The sequence below is a fragment of the Oryx dammah genome, unplaced genomic scaffold (assembly GCF_014754425.2).
Source record: "Oryx dammah isolate SB20612 unplaced genomic scaffold, SCBI_Odam_1.1 HiC_scaffold_2, whole genome shotgun sequence".
In the NCBI taxonomy this organism is placed as follows: Eukaryota; Metazoa; Chordata; class Mammalia; order Artiodactyla; family Bovidae; genus Oryx; species Oryx dammah.
In genome coordinates this window covers 80,036,314-80,057,724 of record NW_024070186.1, presented here as the reverse complement: position 1 = coordinate 80,057,724, position 21,411 = coordinate 80,036,314, and the positions used below count along the sequence as shown (strand labels likewise).

The window sequence follows — 21,411 nt, the reverse complement described above, 5'->3', positions numbered from 1 at the left end:
TGCCAACATCCGCTGGATCATGGAAAAAGCAAGAGAGTTCCAGAAAAACATCTATTTCTACTTTATTGACTATGCCAAATCCTTTAACTGTGTGGATCACAATAAACTGTGGAAAATTCTGAGAGAGATGGGAATATCAGACCACCTGACCTGCCTCTTGAGAAATCTGTATGCAGGTCAGGAAGCAACAGTTAGAACTGGACATGGAACAACAGACTAGTTCCAAATAGGGAAAGGAGTACGTCAAGGCTGTATAGTTTCACCCTGATTATTTAACTTATATGCAGACTACATCATGAGAAACGCTGGACTGGAAGAAACACAAGCTGGAATCAAGATTGCTGGGAGAAATATCAATAACCTCAGATATGCAGATGACACCACCCTTATGGCAGAAGGTGAAGAGGAACTCAAAAGCCTCTTGATGAAAGTGAAAGTGGAGAGTGAAAAAGTTGGCTTAAAGCTCAACATTCAGAAAACAAAGATCATGGCATCCACCTCATGGGAAATAGATGGGGAAACAGTGGAAACAGTGTCAGACTTTATTTTTGGGGGCTCTAAAATCGCTGCAGATGGTGACTGCGGCCATGAAATTAAAAGACGCTTACTCCTTGGAAGAAAAGTTATGATCAACCTAGATAGCATATTCAAAAGCAGAGACATTACTTTGCCAACTAAGGTCCATCTAGTCAAGGCTATGGTTTTTCCTATGGTCATATATGGATGTGACAGTTGGACTGTGAAGAAAGCTGAGCACGAAAGAATTGATGCTTTTGAACTGTGGTGTTGGAGAAGACTCTTGAGAGTCCCTTGGACTGCAAGGAGATCCAATCAGTCCATTCTGAAGGAGATCAGCCCTGGGATTTCTTTGGAAGGAATGATGCTAAAGTTGAAACTCCAGTACTTTGGCCACCTCATGCGAAGAGTTGACTCATTGGAAAAGACTGTGATGCTGGGAGGGATTGGGGGCAGGAAGAGAAGGGGACGACCGAGGATGAGATGCCTGGATGGCATCACTGACTCGATGAACGTGAATCTGAGTGAACTCCGGGAGTTGGTTATGGACAGGTAGGCCTGGCATGCTGCAATTCATGGGGTCTCAAAGAATTGGACACGACTGAGCGACTGAACTGAACTGAACTGAGTGAAACTTAAGAGTTTGAGATGGAACAAAATATTTCTGGATCTGAAACAGAAGTGGCTTAAATTGTATATTAGCTGATTTGACAGTTACTTATTGGCATCTACTATTTGCTAGAAGCTGTTGAGGTTATAACAGTAGATAAAACAGGAAGGATCTCTGCCCTTTTAGGGCTAAGATTTTAATGCAGGGAAGTAAATAAGAAAATAAATAAGACAGTTACTGTTAGAGAGTGATCCATGCTATGAAGGAAATAAACCAGGGTAATATGAGGGAGGTAACTGAGGGGAGGAGTTGAGGCAGGAGAGGTATATTAGGTAGAGGTGAGAAAAAGCCTTTTTAAACACCTGAACATTGTGTGTATTAAGTGTTTGCCGGGACAAGGCACAGAAAAATGTTCTTCAATCTGGAACTGTTATCAAGCCTTCCTGACTTCAAAGTTCAGAGATCTTTGCACAACACTACCATGAGGTTCAATTATTGATCATGCCAGTGAAAAATCCCTTTTAAAACAGGTAGCTATTCTAAGGGGAAAATGGTGAGTAGCCTAGAGCAAAATCTGAAATTCTCTAATTAAAAGGAAAAATCATTGAGTTTTGCATTCATTATCCTAAACTCAGGGTACTAATCCTGCTACAGATATAGCCTGGTAGTCAGCTGTACAGAATTACCATGTACTCTAATACTCATGATTTCCAGGTGGCACAGTGGTAAAGAATCTTCCTCTCAAATGCAGGAGACCCGGGTTCAATCATTCCTTGGGTCTGGAAGATTCCCAGAAGTAGAAAATGGCAACCCACTCCAGTATTCTTGCCTGATAATCTCATGGACAGAGGAGTCTGGCGGGCTACAGTCCATGGGGTTGCAGAGTCAGATACAACTAAGCAACTGAGCATGCATGCACACAGGCTTGTACTCAACCCATGAACGATAGTGCTTTAAAATAAGATAATAAATGCCATAAAGCTATGTCAGTGCAGTTGAGAATTTATTAAGATCAGTTTGAGTAGCTGGCATGAAAATTGCTGTGTCCTTGGTATTTCTGAGTAGATGTTATGTTAACGACACACTGGGCTAATTCCCACTGTCATCCTCATTATTTGCTCAGCTATTTTGGCTGTCTCTGGATGTACATTTCACAAGAAGAAAAAATGAAAAAAGGTCAGTGGATCCACTTACTTGAAATGGATTTTTCTTAAAAAAGATCAATAGTTACCTTGTTTAGTGATCAAGGTATCAATTACACTCATGGCTTTCCCTCTGCCACATTCATTTTACTACTGCCTGTTTTATTTCTACTAGAGCTTTTTAATTTTGTGTCATACAATTACATGTGTCATATTTACAGACTGCATTTTGTTGGGCCACCTTGATGATTTCAAGAAGTTCTTAATGCTATTTAACTAATTGAACTCAAGATAAATAATCCACAAGCCGGATTTTCTAAATGGTTTGAGTCACATTTAGGAAGTGCTCTAAAAAGCTTTCAAATATAGCTTTGCTGGTTTGTTTGAAAGGCTGATCCTTAGTCCACATTTTCTGTCTGCCCCACCTCAAGTCTTTGATGTTTAGGGGGTGGAGATTTTACTCTGATGCAATCCCAAACCAAAGGGTTTCCAGTCAAAGGGGTGATATAGGACTCTCAAACTACTTCTATCTTTGTTCTCACTGATGATCTAAACAGGATAGAGACAAATTTAGTGACTTGCTCTACTGTTTCTTTCTGAATCAGAATTCCCTCTATCCTTTTTCCAGAGCCCAAATTTGCAGCTAACTACCCTTGGTTATGGAGAAGGCAATGGCACCCCACTCCAGTACTCTTGCCTGGAAAATCTCATGGATAGAGGAGCCTGGTGGGCTGCAGTCCATGGGGTCACGAAGAGTCGGACACGACTGAGCGACTTCATTTTCACTTTTCACTTTCATGCATTGGAGAAGGAAATGGCAACCCACTCCAGTATTCTTGCCTAGAGAATGCCAGGGATGGGGGAGCCTGGTGGGCTGCTGTCTATGGGGTCTCACAGAGTCGGACACGACTGAAGCGACTTAGCAGCAGCAGCACCCTTGGTTAAGCCAGTACGATAGCTCTAGTCTTTTTCCTTGTTTCAAGGTATCAGTCTACAATCTTGTTTCTCCTTGAAAACTTAAATTTATTTCCTTCATATTCATTATCATAGTAGGGGCCTTGTTATCCATTGAATCTCCCAACCAAATACCAGCTGCTTGAATTTTCAAGCATTCCCTGCCATGGAATATTTGTCTATTCTTTGCTAGATTGTTGTTACTACTTGACAATTTTTGGTTCTATAATAATAGTCACTTGCCTGAATAACAAAGAGAATGTGTGCATGTGCATGCATGTGCTAAGTCCCTTCAATTGCGTCCGACTCTGTGCGACCCTATGGGCTGTGGTCCACCAGGCTCCTCTGTCCATGGGATTCTCCAGGCAAGAATACTGGAGTGGGGTGCCATGCCCTTCTCCAGGGGATCTTCCCGACCCAGGAATTGAACTGAAGTGTCTTATATCTCTTGTATTGGTAGTCAGGTTCTTTACCACTAGTGTCACCTGGTAGTAAATCAAAGATTTATGACTGAATTAACCTTCAGACCTTATTTGTTTGGCTATTTTAGTTCAAACTTGTGCATTTTGAAAATCAGCTTCTGGTCTTAGAGAAGTGACAGGGGCAGCCTTCTCTCCATAACATCTAAAATATTATGATGACTTAGGGGTATGCAAAGATTTCTTAGAACAAAGAAAACAATAACCATTAAAGAAAACATTAATAAATTACACCTCATCACTAATATACCACTGAAGAAAGGAACTGGCAAGATACAGAGTGGGAGAAAGTATTTGCAAAATATCTATCCAAGAAGGAACTGGTATCTAGGGTAGAAAAGATAATTGCTCAGATCTGATAATGAAAATACAAACAACCTACTTATAAAATGGTATTTGAACACTCATAACACAAAAGAAGACCAATGACTGACAAGCATATGAAAAGGTGCTCAGTATCTTAATCATCAGTGAAACAAAAACTAGAAAATGAGGTACCACCACACACTCACTAAAATGGCTAAAACTAAGACTGTTGTTTGCTGTTGTTTTAGTCACTAAGTCGTGTTTGACTCTGTGACCCCATGGACTGTAACCCGACAGGCCCCTTTGTCCATGGTATTTCCCAGGCAAGAATACTGCAGTGGGTTGTCATTTCCTTCTCCTGGGGCTCCTCTTGACCCAGAATTGAACCCATGACTCCTTCATTGGCAAGTGGATTCTTCACGCTGAGCCACCAGGGAAGCCCAAAACTGAAGAGTAACAACATTGAATGACAAAGATGTGAATACACTGTTTCAGTGAGAGGGGAGAATGATCCTACCACTTGGGAAGAAGTTCTGAGAGTTTCCAATAAAACTAAGCTGGTAATTCTACTCATAGTAACTCACATCAGAGAAGTAAAAATAAAAGTCCATAAAGAGGCTTGGATAAGAATGTTAACAGAAGTTCTTCAAAACTGAACAACCCAGATGACCTCCACCCAGAGAAAGAATAACTAAGCTGCAATAAATTCTTAAAAAAAAAAGAAAACAAACAATAACAACAACAAAAAATTACTTGGCAAACAAAAGCAACTAATGACTGATACAAGAGCATGACTATTAAGATTATTTTCTGAGTGAAAGAAGCTTTATAAAAGAGTGCATTCTGTATAGGTCTAGGTATACAAAGTTCTAGAAGAGGAAAAAAATAGTACATTCTGATAAGGAAAATCAGAACAGTTGCTTTGACAGTGGTGGAGAAGGTAGGAGTAACAGGATTGATTGATAAGGGGAAGGAGTGGGAGGTTACTGTCTATGGTGATGATAATACTCTATACTTGATTTTAAGTTACACCATAAATATGTACACATTTTAAAAATATTATCAAAGTTCACATAACTGTGATTTGTAATTTGTCACTGTATACAAAATTTACCTAAAAAAAACCTAAGAGAACTATAAATAAATATTAAAATTTGGATAATATAAGATGCTTAAATGTTTAGGTGATAACTTTTATTCATGACTGTAACTACTTTAAAGGTATAAGTAATAAGATATATTAATGTATGCATAGTAGAATGGATTGATGGGTAGATATGTGATAAAGCAAAGATAGCAAAATGATAGAATCTACACAGGTTATATAATTGTTCACTTGATAATTCTTTCAACGTTTCCATGTATTTGAAAACTGTCAATTAAGTATCAAAATATAAAAATTAAGATGAAATAAACCTGCAGATTAAAACAAAGCTGAGAGAAGTATGCTACTAGAAATATTAAATGGTTTTCCAGCTAAAATCTTACCAAAATGAATAGTGTCAGAAATGGAAAATATGCAAATAAATATAACAATAATTTTTTCTCAGTTCTTAATGTATTTAAAGAATACTTATTTAAAGCAAAAATAATAGCAATGTATTGTGGCATTTAAATGCAAATTGAAATGCATTGTTACAATAAAACAAAGACAGGAGAGAAAAAAAATGGAACTTTACCACTTTAAGGTTCTTATAAAATATGTCAAGTGATTAATTCAAGGTAGATTGTGATAAGTTCAAGACAAATATTGTAAATACAATAGAAAAAGAATTTTTAAATAACATGGAATTACTCAATATGCCAGCATATTTGGAAAACTCAGCAGTGGCCACAGGACTGGAAAAGGTCAGTTTTCATTCCAATCCCAAAGAAAGGCAATGCCAAAGAATGCTCAAACTACAGCACAATCGCACTCATCTCCCATGCTAGTAAAGTGATGCTAAAATTCTCCAAGCCAGGCTTCAGCAGTACGTGAACTGTGAACTTCCAGATGTTCAAGCTGGTTTTAGAAAAGGCAGAGGAACCAGAAATCAAATTGCCAACATCGACCGGACCATCGAGAAAGCAAGAGAGTTCCAGAAAAACATCTATTTCTGCTTTATTGACTATGCCAAAGCCTTTGACTGTGTGGATCACAGTAAACTGTAGAAAATTCTGAGAGAGACGGGAATACCAGACCACCTGACCTGCCTCTTGAGAAACCTATATGCAGGTCAGGAAGCAACAGTTAGAACTGGACATGGAACAACAGATTGGTTTCAAAGAGGAAAAGGAGTATGTCAAGGCTGTATATTGTCACCCTGATTATTTAACTTCTATACAGTGTACATCATGAGAAACACTGGGCTGGAAGAAGCACAAGCTGGAATCAAGATTGCTGGGAGAAATATCAATAACCTCAGATATGCAGATGACACCACCCTTATGGCAGAAACTGAAGAGGAACTAAAAAGCCTCTTGATGAAAGTGAAAGTGGAGAGTGAAAAAGTTGGCCTAAAGCTCAACATTCAGAAAACGAAGATCGTGGCATCTGGTCCCATCACTTCATGGGAAATAGATGGGGAAACAGTGGAAACAGTGTCAGACTTTATTTTGGGGGGCTCCAAAATCACTGCAGATGGTGACTGCAGCCAGGAAATTAAAAGACACTTACTCCTTGGAAGGAAAGTTATGACCAACCTAGATAGCATATTCAAAAGCAGAGACTTTACTTGGCCAACAAAGGTCCGTCTAGTCAAGGCTATGGTTTTTCCAGTGGTCATGTATGGATGTGAGATTTGGACTGTGAAGAAAGCTGAGAGCCGAAGAATTGATGCTTTTGAACTGTGGTGTTGGAGAAGACTCTAGAGAGTCCCTTGGACTGCAAGGAGATCCAACCAGTCCATCCTAAAGGAGATCAGTCTTGGGTGTTCATTGGAAGGACTGATGCTGAAGCTGAAACTCCAATACCTTGGCCCCTCATGGGAAGAGTTGACTCATTGGAAAAGACCCTGATGCTAGGAGGGATTAGGGGCAGGAGGAGAAGGGGATGACAAAGGATGAGATGGCTGGATGGCATCACCGACTCAGTGGACATGAGTTTGAGGGAGGCCTGGCGTGCTGCGATTCATGGGGTCGCAAAGAGTCGGACACGACTGAGCCACTGAACTGAACTGAAAGTCAGTAGGCCAAAGAGGCCAAATAGAATGCCAAGAAATTATCAAATTAATCCATAAGAAGTCAGGAAAGGAGGCAAAAAGCAAAGAATAGGTGCAACTCCTGGATAATAAGTAGGAAGATGGTAGACCTGAAGCCAATAATGCTAGTAATTACATTAAAGATAAATGGATTAAACATATAAATGAAAATACAGAAATTATCATGTTATACTAAAAATCAAAAGCCAATAATATGCTATCTATGAGATGTATATTAAATATGAAGATATTGATAAAACAGAAGAATGAACAAAAGATATACCATACAAATACTAACTACAGGAAATCTGGAGTGGCTAAATTAATATCAACAAAATATTAACCAAAAAAAGACATGTCATAATTTAAAAGAGTCAATTCATCAAAAAGACATAATAGTCCCAAATGTGTGTGTATCTACAAACACAGTTCTAAAATATGTGAAGTGCATGGCAGAACTGAAGAGAGAAAAATACATAATTCTATGTAAAAATTTCAATACCGCTCTCTCAGAAGATGAGTTTAGCAGATTAAAAAAAAAATCAATAGGTACATTGAAGACTTGAACATCACTGACATCAATTGACTTAGCTGACATTTGTAGTACATCAAAACTGCAGAATATACACCCTTTTAAAGTGCATGTGAAACATTTACCAAGACAATCTGCTGTGACTTTTAAAGAAACACCAATAACCGTAAAAGAAATGAAATGATGCGGAGTATATCTTTTCTGGCCATAACAGAATTAAATTAGAATTTATAATCAACTGTGCTGCACCATGTTAAGTACTTGTTGCTTGTTCCCTCCAGTCTCACAGACATTCTGGGAGTTGAAATCGAAAGAATGACAAATGGAAAGCTTGAACCAGTTCATATATACAGTTTGTACCAGAACCACAACCTGAGCTGAAGCCTGTCTAGCACCAAATCCTATGTTCCTTCTACTTCACTCTACAGTCTTCCCAAGTAGTTGTAAGTCACAGGTACCCTTCCCCTGCCTTTTAATATTCATTGCTGAATTTTTAGATTACCTAGACTTAATGACAATATGAAATATCAAAAATTATGAAGATAAAGAGTGGAAACAGTCATTTCTAAAGTTCAATTACATTTTAGTACATAGCATGACCACAACTATAATCTGGAAAATTCCCAACCATGTATAAATTAAGTAACACATTTCTAAATAAATCATGGGTCAAAAAATAATTATAAAAAATTAGAAAAGAATTTGAATTGAATGGTAATTAAACTTCAACATTTCATCATTTGCTTGTTTAAGCTAAAGTGGCCTAATGAGGGAAATTTATAGCTCAATGCTTATACAGGAAAAAAAGAATTATTTAAAAATCAGTGATGTAGCTTTCAACTTCAAATGATAGAAAAGAAGAACATATTAAATGCAAAACAAGCAAACAGAAAAATACAGAGTAAAATGAATAAAATACAAAATAAAGAGAAATAAATGAAAACATTTTTGTTCATTGAAAAAAATCAGTAAAACTGGAAAACCTCTTTCTTGATTGATAAACAGATTGGATGAAAATATAAATCGCTACTATCAGGAATGAATGGAGGGAGAATGACTATAAATCTTGCATGCATTAAAAAAATAACAAAATGATGTAAAAACTTTTTATGCCAAAAATGTGACAATGTAGATAAAGCATGAAAAATTATTTGAGGAGACAAATTCCCCAAACTGACACATGAAGAAACAGAATATCCAAATAACTACTAAAGAAACTGAATTCATAATTAAAAGCTTTCCCATAAAGAAAATGGCAGGCCTAGACAGTTTCATGGGTAACGCTTTTAAATATTTGAGTAAGACGTAATATCGATTTTATGCATAAGCTCTCAGATAATAGCAAAGGAAGGGTCATCATCCCATTCATATTATAAGGCCAGTATGACATTGTTACTAGTCATATAATTGCAAGGAAAGAAAATCTCAGACTAATATCTCTCATGAACAAATATATGAGCAAATTCCCTAACATAGAAATCTTCTAAGATATCAGCAAATCAAATACATCTATATAGAAAGGGTAATAAATTCTGATGATGCTGGGGTTTACCTCAGAAATGAAAGGTTGTATCAACATTTTGAAATCAGTCAATGTAAAGTATAATATTAACAGAATAAAAGAGGAAAATAATATGATCATCTCAATGGATAAGAGTCTGAAAAATTTCAAGATACGTTCATTATAAAAATAAAACGAAACAAAACTCTCAGTAAACCAAAAAATATAAGCTTAATACTTCATGTAGATGAAAGTCATCTACAAAAACTTACAAGTAGCATCATAGTTATTATGAAAACTGAATGTTTGCCATCTAAGATAGGAAGCAATGCAAACATGGCTGTTCTCAATTTTTGCTGATCGTGCTACTGGAGGTCCTTAAGAGTGAAACAGTCAGGAAAAAGAAACCAAAAGCAGGAAGTTTGGAAAAGCAGTAATAGTCTATTTATTTGTGGGCTTTCCAGGCGGCACTAGTGGAAAGAACCTTCCTGCCAATATAGGAGACATAAGAGATGTGGGTTCCATCACTGGGTCAGAAAGAGCCCCTGGAGGAGAGCATGGCAGCCCACTCCAGTATTTTGCCTGGAAAATCCCAGGGACAGAGAAGCCTGGAAGGCTATAGTCCACGGAGTTGCAAAGAGTCAGACATGACTGAAGCAACTTAGCATGCACACCATGATCAAGTGTATAGAAAATGCTAATACATCAAAAAAAAAAAAACCAAACACAGAAACCCTATTTAATTAGTGAATTTGGAAAAGTCAAAGGGCCATAAAAGTTAATTCCATGTTTTTTTTTACAAATGTGCAATTTGAAATGAAAATATTTAAATATTATATATAATAGCATCAACAACATAATAGAGATAAATTTAACAATATGTGTGAAAGACTTGAAATCAAAAAATAAAGACAAGCATTGCTGAGGATATTCAATTAGTCCTAAATAAACTGAGATATAATGTTAATGAATTTAAAAACTCATACTGCTATAATTTCAGTTCCCATTGAATCAATTTATAAATTAGTTTGCAATTCCAATCAAATCACAGGAGCCTTTAATGTAGAAATAGACAAGCTGATAGTAAAATCTACATGAAAAATGTATGGTCCCCGAATCCATCTTGGAAAAGAAAATAAGGCGGAAAGGTCATAAAGTATATGAGCATATGATTTCATGACTTACTTTAAAGCTGTCGGTCAAGACTAAGTAATATTGGACTGCTGCTGCTGCTAAGTCGCTTCAGTCGTGTCTGACTCTGTGTGACCCCAGAGACGGCAGTCCACCAGGCTCCCCCGTCCCTGGGATTCTCCAGGCAAGAACACTGGAGTGGGTTGCCATTTCCTTCTCCAATGCATGAAAGTAAAAAGTGAAAGTGAAGTCGCTCAGTCATGTCTGACTCTTCAAGACCCCATGGACTGCAGCCCACCAGGCTCCTCCATCCATGGGGTTTTCCAGGCAAGAGTACTGGAGTGGGGTGCCGTAAATATTGGACTAAAGACAGACAAACAGATTAATAGAACATAATAGGGAATTCAGAAATAGACTAACATTAAGAGGGTCTTTTTTGGCCAAGTTGTAAAATCAATTCAATAAAAAAAGAAAAAGATCTTTCAATGTGGTTTCTGTATGGGGTAAAAAAAGACATGGGTCATAAGCTTAAATATAAAAGTCCTCATAAATGAAACATTGTTAATATAGGGTTTAAAAAAGTACCAACTATAACAGAAGAAACTATTAAATGGACTTTGTCAAGGAATTCAGAGGACCCCTACATATAGCATATGAACATGAACACAGATATCACCTATGAATCTCAGCATTAGCCAGCCTAGAATAGAATCCACATAAGCAACCACACAGCTCTTCTGGTACTACTAAGTGCACAAAGAACCAACCATGTTATATGTAATACTAATATAATTTCAGCAGAGATCATCTGGTCTAGTGGACACTCTGCTGCTGCTGCTGCTGCTAAATCGTGTCAGTCGTGTCAAACTCTGTGTGACCCCATAGACAGCAGCCCACTAGGCTCCGCGTCCCTGGGACTCTCCAGGCAAGAACACTGGAGTGAGTTGCCATTTCCTTCTCCAATGCATGAAAGTGGAAAGTGAAAGTGAAGTCGCTCAATCGTGTCCGACTCTTCACGACCCCATGGACTGCAGCCTACCAGGCTCCTCTGTCCATGGGATTTTCCAGGCAAAAGTACTGGAGTGGGGGAGCATTCCCTTCTCCAGTAGACACACTGCTGCTGCTGCTGCTGCTAATTCGCTTCAGTCGTGTCCGACTCTGTGCGACACTAGTCACTCCATATTCCTAAAGCCATTCATATCAAACCATTGGGAACACAGCCTTCTGTGAAAGAAGAGTTACTCAAAGCAGCTCTGGTGGACAGACTTCCATATCACTCTTAGATTCAACATGATTTCAACTGATTCTTTTGATTCTATCCATCTGACACTAAGTTATTAATTTATTATTCCTCCATAATTGTTTCCTGAAACACATGCCTTAGAAGATGAAACCCACAAAAATGTTCCATAGCTAAAGAATTTGGAATCAAGTCAATTTGAATCAATTCTACCTACTACATTTCAACTCTACTACATTCCAATTCGATATTCATATCAAGTATTAACATATGAAAAAACCACGAGGCTCTGAACTAAATTAACTTGATCCATTCTGCTTATCACAGACCTTAATTATACTTGAGTATAAAGGCCTTTGTCAAATAATACCTACAAAAATCTTGTGCAAGTATAATAAGATCTAACATTCATTGAGCATATAATATTTATATAGGTTTATATGTCAGTAACCGTGCTGAGTACTTTAAAACAACTTTGTGAGGGAGTGCTATTATTAATATTTTGCTTACTCTAAATAGAAACTGAAGTTCAGAGAGGTTAAGTGATTTTTTTCCAAGGTCACAGAATTGGACAGTATTCCAACACAGGCCATCTGTGTCTAGAGTACAAAAAATGAATTGCAGTACTATGAAGAAGCTTAGTATTCTTAGGAACTTACTTTGGGAAACACTATCTTACAACATGCAGTTCAGTCTTCTCTTTTTACACTGCCTTCTGAGGACCAGAAGCAATGAACTATTCAGAACCAATCCACTAAGTCTCCTTAAGAAGCATATATTTCAGGCTTTTGCTCTTTACTTCCTAAGTTGTAATAAAATGCTAAAGTGAAGCCTGTATTTTTTTTTAATCAGTTTTAAAAGAGGTTTAATCCTATTGCAAAATGCAGTAGTTTTAAATTAACATTTTTAATTTTTTTGTGTATATATTAAAGGCTCTAACTTTGAAATAGGTCCAAAATGATTCTGAATGGTTGACTTCATGTGTGATGAATCATCCTTATTATTATCCAGATCATTGAAAAACATTCATGAAAGAATTCATTATCTAGGGTTCTTTGTTAGGTGAGAGACCCAAATAAAATCTTAGATACAATATGTTTCAGGAGCAACAGCTTACACAAGAAAGCTTTATTATTTTTATTTATTGTAGGAAAATATAGTAATATCAACATAGAAATCATTTCACATCACTTTAATAGTTTTATTAATTTTCATTTTAGTAATTGTGGCTAGTGGTGTATTAAAAACCTGCTTGAAATATTGGCACAGAGGATTTAAAATTATCATTTTTAAATTATATTTTTGAGAATATTTTATATCTTAATGCAATTAGACGATTGCTATTTATAATGTTTCATTATTATAGATAATGCTTCTAAGAATATCAATAGGGACATAATTCTCTTTCTGTTAAGTTACTTGTTCAAGAAAAATTCCAAAAGTATTAAGTCATATGGTATGACCAGTATTTATGACTTCTGAATTCGGCCATCAATGATTTCTAAAATGGTCTTTACAATTCACCAATGATATGTGGTTCTACCAGTTTTGTTATATCTCTGAGAACAGGAAATATTCTTTAGTTTTCTTTTTTCTTTATAGATATGACACTGTGCCTTATTATCATAATCATATGAAATTTTTAAGTCACATATGGGAATTAAATACTAAAACCATACGACATCATATTTTCAGTATCATTATATAAATGGAAACTTGCAAGATTTTCCATTCAAGTTTAATTCATCACTACGTGTCAGAATGTGCTAAGTGATAGAGCTCTCGTTGTCAATTTCTCCTTTTCCTTTATTCACTGGAGGGCTGCATTTGGACTTCACACATTCATCTGCTGAGTGCATCCATTACCTTTCTGTTTCACATTGGCTGGTCTATCAACCTCCCCTTTGGCATTTCTGGCATGACAGACATAGTTGCGCTTGAGATCCTCAGCAGTAACTTTCTTGATGCTCAAAAGCTGAGTTCTTGTCTCGTCTTCTGTTACTTTCAGAATTACACTAGGAGGAGGAAAAAGAAAATCAAAGCATTAGTGAGATTCAAGGGCCAAAGGCTGTATGTAAATCAGACAAGTAGATAATCATAGATCTCCCAGGTGAGGACAGACAGAATGTCAATAAGCTGTGTGCTCATGATCCTGAAGATACAAAAGGAGACTAGCCTCTGGATTCTAATATCATTCTTTACCATCTATACTACACACAATCCCAATATCTAGATTCAACACCCAACATTAGCATCATACTACAGGTCACTCCGCAAAGCGAAGGGTCTCCTTTCCTCAAATATGTGAGGCAGGATGCAGCATTGATTCAGTGAGAGGCTTCTGAGGCCTGATCCCTTTGAATTTTGATCGAGGTTTTGCACTTACTGGTTATGTACTTTGAGCATGGTAAGTAATCTTTCCATGTCTTAGTTCCTCCTTTGAAAAGGAGGAAACTGGCATTGTTTAATGCATTATTAATGCACTATGTTTAATTAACTATTGTTAATAATGCATTGCATGTATTAACTTACTCAAGAATTCTGAAGATTGAGTATGTTAATTCATAAGTATTAGAACAATGCATGTGTACATTCTAAGTCACTTCAGTCATGTCTGACTCTTTGCAACCCTATGGACTTTAGCCCGCCAAGTTCCTCTGTCTATGGGACTCTTCAGGCAAGAATACTGGAGTGGGTTGCTATTCCCTTCTCCAGGGATCTTCCCACCCAGGGATTGAACCCATGTCTCTTATGACTCCTGCACTGGCAGGTGGGTTCTTTACCACTAGCACCACCTGGGAATCATTAGAACAATGCTTAATAAATATTCATATAACCTATTATTATTATCTCACAGTAATAGCTGATGCATTTCAGGGATTCCCAAAACTTGGATTTTGCACACAGATAGAACATTTTGGTCAAAATCCTGAAACCTCCTGGTTATATACTAAAGAAAGAAGAAACCACTCAGAGCAAGTAAACTTTGTGAAAATAAGTATATCCAATTCTCTGAAAGTCAGAGATCAAGTGCTTTGGGTCTAAGATCAAGACTGAAGATCTCTCTGAACTACTGTGCTCAAAAGGAAAAAAAAAAAATAAAAATTCTCTCTTACAGTTGACTGACATCCAGGTTCTTATGAGGTTTACTGTCAGTCATGAAAACTTGGTTAAGGACTGTGATGGAGTTAACCTAAGTTGAACTGCACTGCTCAACTATGAACAGTGACTTGTGTTTCAAGAGCAGCAAGAAGGAACAGTATGACTATCATTACTATTCATTCATTATTTTTATAAGGGTTGGAAGCGCAATGTTCAGAATTCCTGAAATGGTCAATAACTCTCCTTCTGTGCATTCAGTCACATCTTTCATCAATTTCTTCAGCAAAAATTGCTCCAATTTCAGGAAACTCCTTCTGTTTTATTAAATATGTTCTGTTTCCTGAAACTCTACACCTTTGTGCATGATGTGAAAAAAAATGATTTTTTTCTTTTTACCAGGAACATACTTTTATTTCTTTCTCCAGTTTATTTCTACTTATCCTTCAAATCTTTATTTAGGCCATATATCATCTGAGAAGTATTACCTAACTCCCTAAAGCTGACTGGAACTTACCAACTAAATCTTTCCAAATATCCAATACTTCCCTTTTACTGCATTTATCACATTGTACTGACATCTCTGTTGTATCATTGTTATATCTGTAAAATCTACTCAGTTAGGAACTAAGTATCTTGCATATTACCTGATGATACTTCATAATTTCTGTATAAAGTCTGAGTTTACTGCTAGGGAATAAATTTCTTTTAACTTCTTAAAGTTCAAGTAACCTAAGATCTATCAGCACATAGATGATAAGGTGTAAGTTTTCAGAACTACTCTGTCATGCAGTTAGCTGCTCATTTTTATTTATTGTTGCAGTCTTCCTTGCCAAATCAAGCCACTTCAAAAAATATCATGTTTATTTATGTCATGACCCAGCTTGTTATTTTAAAAGTGAGTTATATTACCACCTCATTCACTTAAAAAATAAAATTTAAAGAACATTAATGTTTTTAGCCAATATTAAAAATTATCACTTATAAATGTGATATATATGCTATGAAAATTAAAAAGGAGAGGAAGGAAATAGGAAATATATGCTTAATGGGAGATAAGGAACTAACACAACTATCTGAGGCACAAAAACATAGGCCCAGACTCCAGACTTGAGAGACAGAATAGGGCCATGCTGGCAGGCTTTCATCTGTCTATAACTCTAAGTCCTGGCCTTTCATTCATATAGGATATTCATTCCAACTACTTTCAAGAATGTCTCATAAAGATATAACCATCAGGTAGTATCTGGGGCTTGGATTCCAAGTCTGAGAATCCTGTTTTGGGAAATAGCCACTAAAGACTTGAACATTAGGCTGATTTTTGTTACTGACAGGCAAAAATTAGAATTTTCATCAATTAGCATAAACCAGAAGGCATTAGGTTGAGGAACAAGGGTTAGTCACCCCCTTGTCAGTGTCAATGATACCTTTCATTCACAGATACGTCAATAGAGGTGTCCTCTGGCTTTTTTCCATCAATGGTCCACCAAATCTCATTGCGAGAGTCCTTCAGGTAACTAAAATAGACTTTACAGGGAATGAGTAGCTCTTCTCCTAAAAAAAAACAAGTTAACTCATGAGTTTGTAACTGTTACATGGTTATATTTGTTGTATTTTGTGATTAATCAGAAGTTATAAAAGTTCTATGTATCTGTAAGCTTACTTCTGATTAATTTCAAGTGGACTACCATAAGATAATGTACCATACTTCATTGCAAAACAAACAAACCAGGAAAAGGACAGCAGCTTTTTATATAAAATTATTAGAATGCCCACCTTTTAATAAAGCTGATATATGTCCTAAAATGACAGTATTTGTTCAAAAGGCTCTGATAACGTTTCTTTTCTTAGCCCTAAACCTCCATGGATTGCTCTTCTCCTTTGTTACTTCCCTCACCAACAATGAGAGATTGAGGAATGGTTATCCAGATATTTGGTCCTTGGCCCAGAGAAGGTGAGGCAATGCCATCACTGAGAGGACTGACCAGGCAGGCTGCATCTTGAAATATTCAAGTTATCATGGTTTAGTCAATGAGCTTAAAGACAACTCACAAATAGGAATGCTATGCTATCCTTCTGAGATGGAACATGGTGAAGACAGGGGGAATCTGTAGGCAAAACATGGTAATAATAGTTGTAACAACAGCAGCAGACTCACTGAGGACTTTGAATGATTCCCTGTGCTAAATGTTTTAGCTACTTATCAAGAGATACATTTAATTTTAACAAGATATTATGAATTATTTTTTAAATTAATGTTTTACAGATGCAAAAATTGAAGCTTAAATGCTATCCCAAGGTCAAATTGCAAATAAGTGGCAGACCAGGATTTCACCCAGACTGACCTTCTGTTTTTGTTTGCCCAGAACAGTTCTGTTTTATGCTTGCTTTCCTAGTTAGTTATTAATATTGACTGCTTTCATTCTCAAAAGGTGTCCAGGTTGAGATGATAAATTATATTGTCATCCCAATTTGGACTCAGGTTTGTCTCACCGAGTGGTCATACCCTAGCCTCTCTTCCAATGCAAGGTTCTTATGCCATTCTCTAGACAGCTGCCTATAACAATATGTACAAAGATGAAGTGACCACGGATTCAAGCATCCTTTTGTAACCATAATATGACAGACAGAGGAAAGGCATTTCGATGATTAATATGGGTTTACCCTAATGCCAGAAAGAATGTTCATATTAATATACAAAACCACTACTGAGTTTAGAAAATCTGGTCCATCCAGGATTAGTAGACTCCCTCAGCGTGGTCTTGTTTTTTTCACAAGGCAGATCACTATTTGAAACTGTACCTTAATTTGAGGGGGTTATTGTTCTCCATCTGGATTGAGCACTGCTTCTATTATCTTTAGCACATTTTAAACAAATTTTCTTTTATATCTTTAATTGGGTTGGAATTGGATATATTGGGAAGGATACAATATCAAGGATGTTACAATTTTCTGTGGTTTTCAAGTTAATGAGAGGCTTTGTGTCAGAAGTACAACATATTATGCCTTAACTGGTCAGTTCCAAATAATTTTTACATAGAATGAAAAATACAAAAACTAAAAGGAGAGGAAGATAGCTGGTGTAAACATTTGACAGTGTTCAAACCAAGAAGTACTAGTCTTATTAGTTGTTACCTGTTGAATTCCCAGTTCTGCCTCCAGCCCCACTCCCCACTCCTTTGTAGTGGGGTAGAAGTTTAAGGAAGTCTTTTGCTCATGTTGAAGTCTCAGTAAACCAGAACCCTGCACAGGCTACAGTTTGCATCAAACAGAAGTCACTAATCAGGAGAGGAAAACTGCTCACAGAGGAAAAAGAGAGCATCTGCCCTGAGAGAAGCAGAGAATCCCTGAGCTGCCCAAGAGATCAAAGAAGGAGCTCATCCCCAGAGGTGATTTGGTTTCTGATAACATTTCTGTTTCAATTCATGTGTTTCTCTACAAGAGCTCTCTATGCTCTTGCATTAACTTAAGTGACATTTTTAGTCATTGTAATTAAGAGAGTCTAACTGCTATTCAGAGGCACAGCTGTAATTACCCGGTTCTTTCTCATAGACCACATGATCATCAGGTGAATAGATGTGAGGAGGCATTGCATCGTTTGGGGAGCCTGTGGTAGAGAGGAAGGAACCAAGGGAGATGATGTCAAATCACGGACCTTTAATTTCACATAACCTATTTCAAAAATCTGCTCTTCTGTGAAGATTGCCCAACTTCCTGGCACAATTTGTCCATTCTTGAAAGGACCCACAGTTCCATGTATAATCAATTACAACACTTCTTTCATTTAAAACAAGCAAACAAAGGGAAAAGAATACATTAAGTATCCTTCATGTTTCAAACAGAACTATTTTATCCAGTGTTTTTGCTTTCCAAAGCCTATAGGAGTTAGGTTTCTTTCTCATACTACTTAGCAATTAATTGATTTCAAGTCTTCCTCAATTGTTTCTTTTCTACATATTTACAGTAAACATAAAAGCTAAGCCACTTTTCTTTCAGAATTTACATACTTCTTTATAACAAAATATTAAGAGCTTGAACAAAATTATTGTACTTTGCTGTGTACACTTAATATAAATCATTCTTACCTACCACCTTTACAGTCTGAGTTCTTGTGAGAGTGAAGGTACGTCCATTTTCTGGATATGTGACCACACATGTGTAATCTCCATTATTTGAAACCATGGCTATGATAAAGCTCAAGTTCATGCCTTCAGGTAGTACATTATTAAAGTTATGTATTTTACGACAGCCCTAAGAAGAAGTAAAGGAAAATATGTTTATATGCAAACACATATAGTCACATCTAACTTTGCACAGAACACAGACATATCTATGCTGGCAACACTTTTTACAAAACTATTTTGGTCCTATATTTGATGATGTTTCTGCTAAGAGTACAGTAACTTTTATTATCCTTTCTATAAAATGGAAATTAACATTCTTAAACTGAAATATGAATTCAAAAGCACAAGGTTCCTGTCTCAAGACCTAGTATTCAAATTCTGGGAATTTCAAGTTAATAGTAAAGCAACGTCAAAGTTTCAAAAAAAAAAAAAAAAAGATGGTTAAGGAAGCTTAAGCAAATGCATACACTGCTACTTAAAAAACAACGATTTTTCAATATTTCTACACTGATTATGTTAACTCAGAGTACAGTCATGCTGACAAGCTAGGCTCTGCTTTAGATGTCTGGTTTTGGCATTGGCATCTGTTGAATCACCAGATCAGTTATTTCCAAACTTCTTTGTTTTTCTTGTTTATCCCATTTCTTAATTTGAATAGTATAGACTCCAGAATTTAAAAGTAAAATATATTTTATGAGTCTTGGCAAACGTTAAAAAGAGTTTATTTGTACTCTAATTCATATTTTCACATAACTCAGTTGCATTTTAAAATTTTGATGTTAAAATATCTCATTCAACATAACTAGAATCCTGTTTCAGATTGCTCAGGCCCACTAATTGGCTGTATTGTTTTACTGTTTTCCTTTAAAGAAAAGAACCAATACATCATATGTGACAAAAATATGCATTGAACATTTACTTTTAGAAAAATTTGTGTTTTCTTTTAAAAATCAATACTTTATTTATGACAAAAAGAACTGGGCATTCTTAAGGTACTCCAGATCTTTAAAAGTCTCAGGAGTCTATTACCAGCTTGTACTTTCAATTTCCTATGTTCATACATTTAACTTTAATTCTTGTATCGTCAAGGTTTTCTTACTTCAATTCCTGGCACATATGTTTTGAAATATGACAGTTCCACTAAGTGGCACATTTTGTAATTCTCTGTCACAAGAAATAACATCTTTTAAGAACAGTACTAAACTTCTGATTCATGGTAATGATCATCAAGAGGAAGATGACATATACTCAGTTATTTTCCTGGATATGAATACAATTTATCCTGTTTTGATAAGCAGTGCCTCTAGACAATTATCACCTCAGCACAGTATTTTAACACTCTAAATTATCACAAACTAGGCAACAAAACCCCATATGCTTATATTAAATTTATGTCACATTTGGTTTACATTGAGTTTATACTATCTATAGAACTATATAACTTTTCTAGCAACTTTTGGTTAAATAGTTCAAAGTTATTTTCCTCTTTCATGTGTTAGCTTAGCTGTCCATGTGAAGTAGACAAATCAGATTAAATATGCCTTAGTTTGGGTGGAAAACAACGAGATAGATAAAGAGATATTCTAGATTACACACTGCAGAGCTAAAACCCAGTTTTTATAGACAGCTGAGTAAAGGTCTTTCATTGGCTTCTTGATGAAGAATGAACATTAATCTTCATCCATTAGTTGAGGCTGAAAAAAATTATACTGAGACCTGTGCATTGGAAGGACTGATGCTGAAGCTGAAACTCCAATAATTTGGCCACCTGATGAAAAGAACTGACTCATTTGAAAAGAACCTGATGCTGGGAAAGACTGAAGGCAGGAGGAGAAGGGGATGACAGAGGATGAGATGGTTGGATGGCATCACTGACTCGATGGACATAAATCTGAGTGAACTCCGGGAGTTGGAGATAGGGAGGCCTGGCGTGCTGCAGTCCACGAGGTCGCCAAGAGTCAGACACGACTGAGAGACTGAACGGAACATTGTATCCTGTTCCAAATTTAGCAAGTCTAGAATGTTCTTATGCCCAGATGAAAATACAAAGGCCTATAAAGGTTAAGTGATTACCATTATCATGGAGCCAGGCAGTGTCAGAGCTGGAATTTAAACCTAGATCTACATGTTTTGAGAGACTTGCTCTTAATCCCACCAGACACTATCTCCCCACCCACAGTGGTTCTGACACACCTGGGACCAGTCCCAGTATTAATACTGTGATGTGGTTGTTATATGAGCTTAATTCTTAGAATTAGTGGTAATCTGGAAAAACATAGCTTTTGGTATGAGAAGTTAGCTACTAATACTAAACTTGTCAACAGCGCTCCTTAAAAAAATGTTAAAAAATATTTTTTACCCACTGTAGTATGTATATATATATATGTCAATAGCAGAAACTATAACACAATATTGTAAAGCAATTATACTCTAATAAAAGAAGATCCAAGACAGTCAAAAGGTTAAAAATATTTCATATTTTTCAAATCAGTAAACAAAAACACACATAATTTTTTTTAACTCACCACATATCATTTATGTAAAAATTATTTAAAACATATTGCTTTAGGAGATATAGTATGTGCTACAATTATAAAG

At 36.3% G+C, this 21,411-nt stretch overlaps 1 protein-coding gene across 2 annotated transcripts in view; it reads right to left on the bottom strand.

Annotated features, from left to right (window-relative positions):
- Positions 1-21,411, bottom strand: part of LOC120872697 (interleukin 1 receptor accessory protein) — a 151,001-nt gene that overhangs the window by 15,118 nt on the left and 114,472 nt on the right. For both annotated transcript variants that reach the window (XM_040253252.1, XM_040253260.1), the window contains exons 5-8: positions 18,775-18,940; positions 18,225-18,296; positions 16,117-16,243; positions 13,457-13,605 (exon numbers count right to left, since the gene is read on the bottom strand). In XM_040253252.1, coding sequence (XP_040109186.1) covers positions 13,457-13,605; positions 16,117-16,243; positions 18,225-18,296; positions 18,775-18,940 — 514 coding nt within the window. The remainder of the gene's footprint in view (positions 1-13,456; positions 13,606-16,116; positions 16,244-18,224; positions 18,297-18,774; positions 18,941-21,411) is intronic.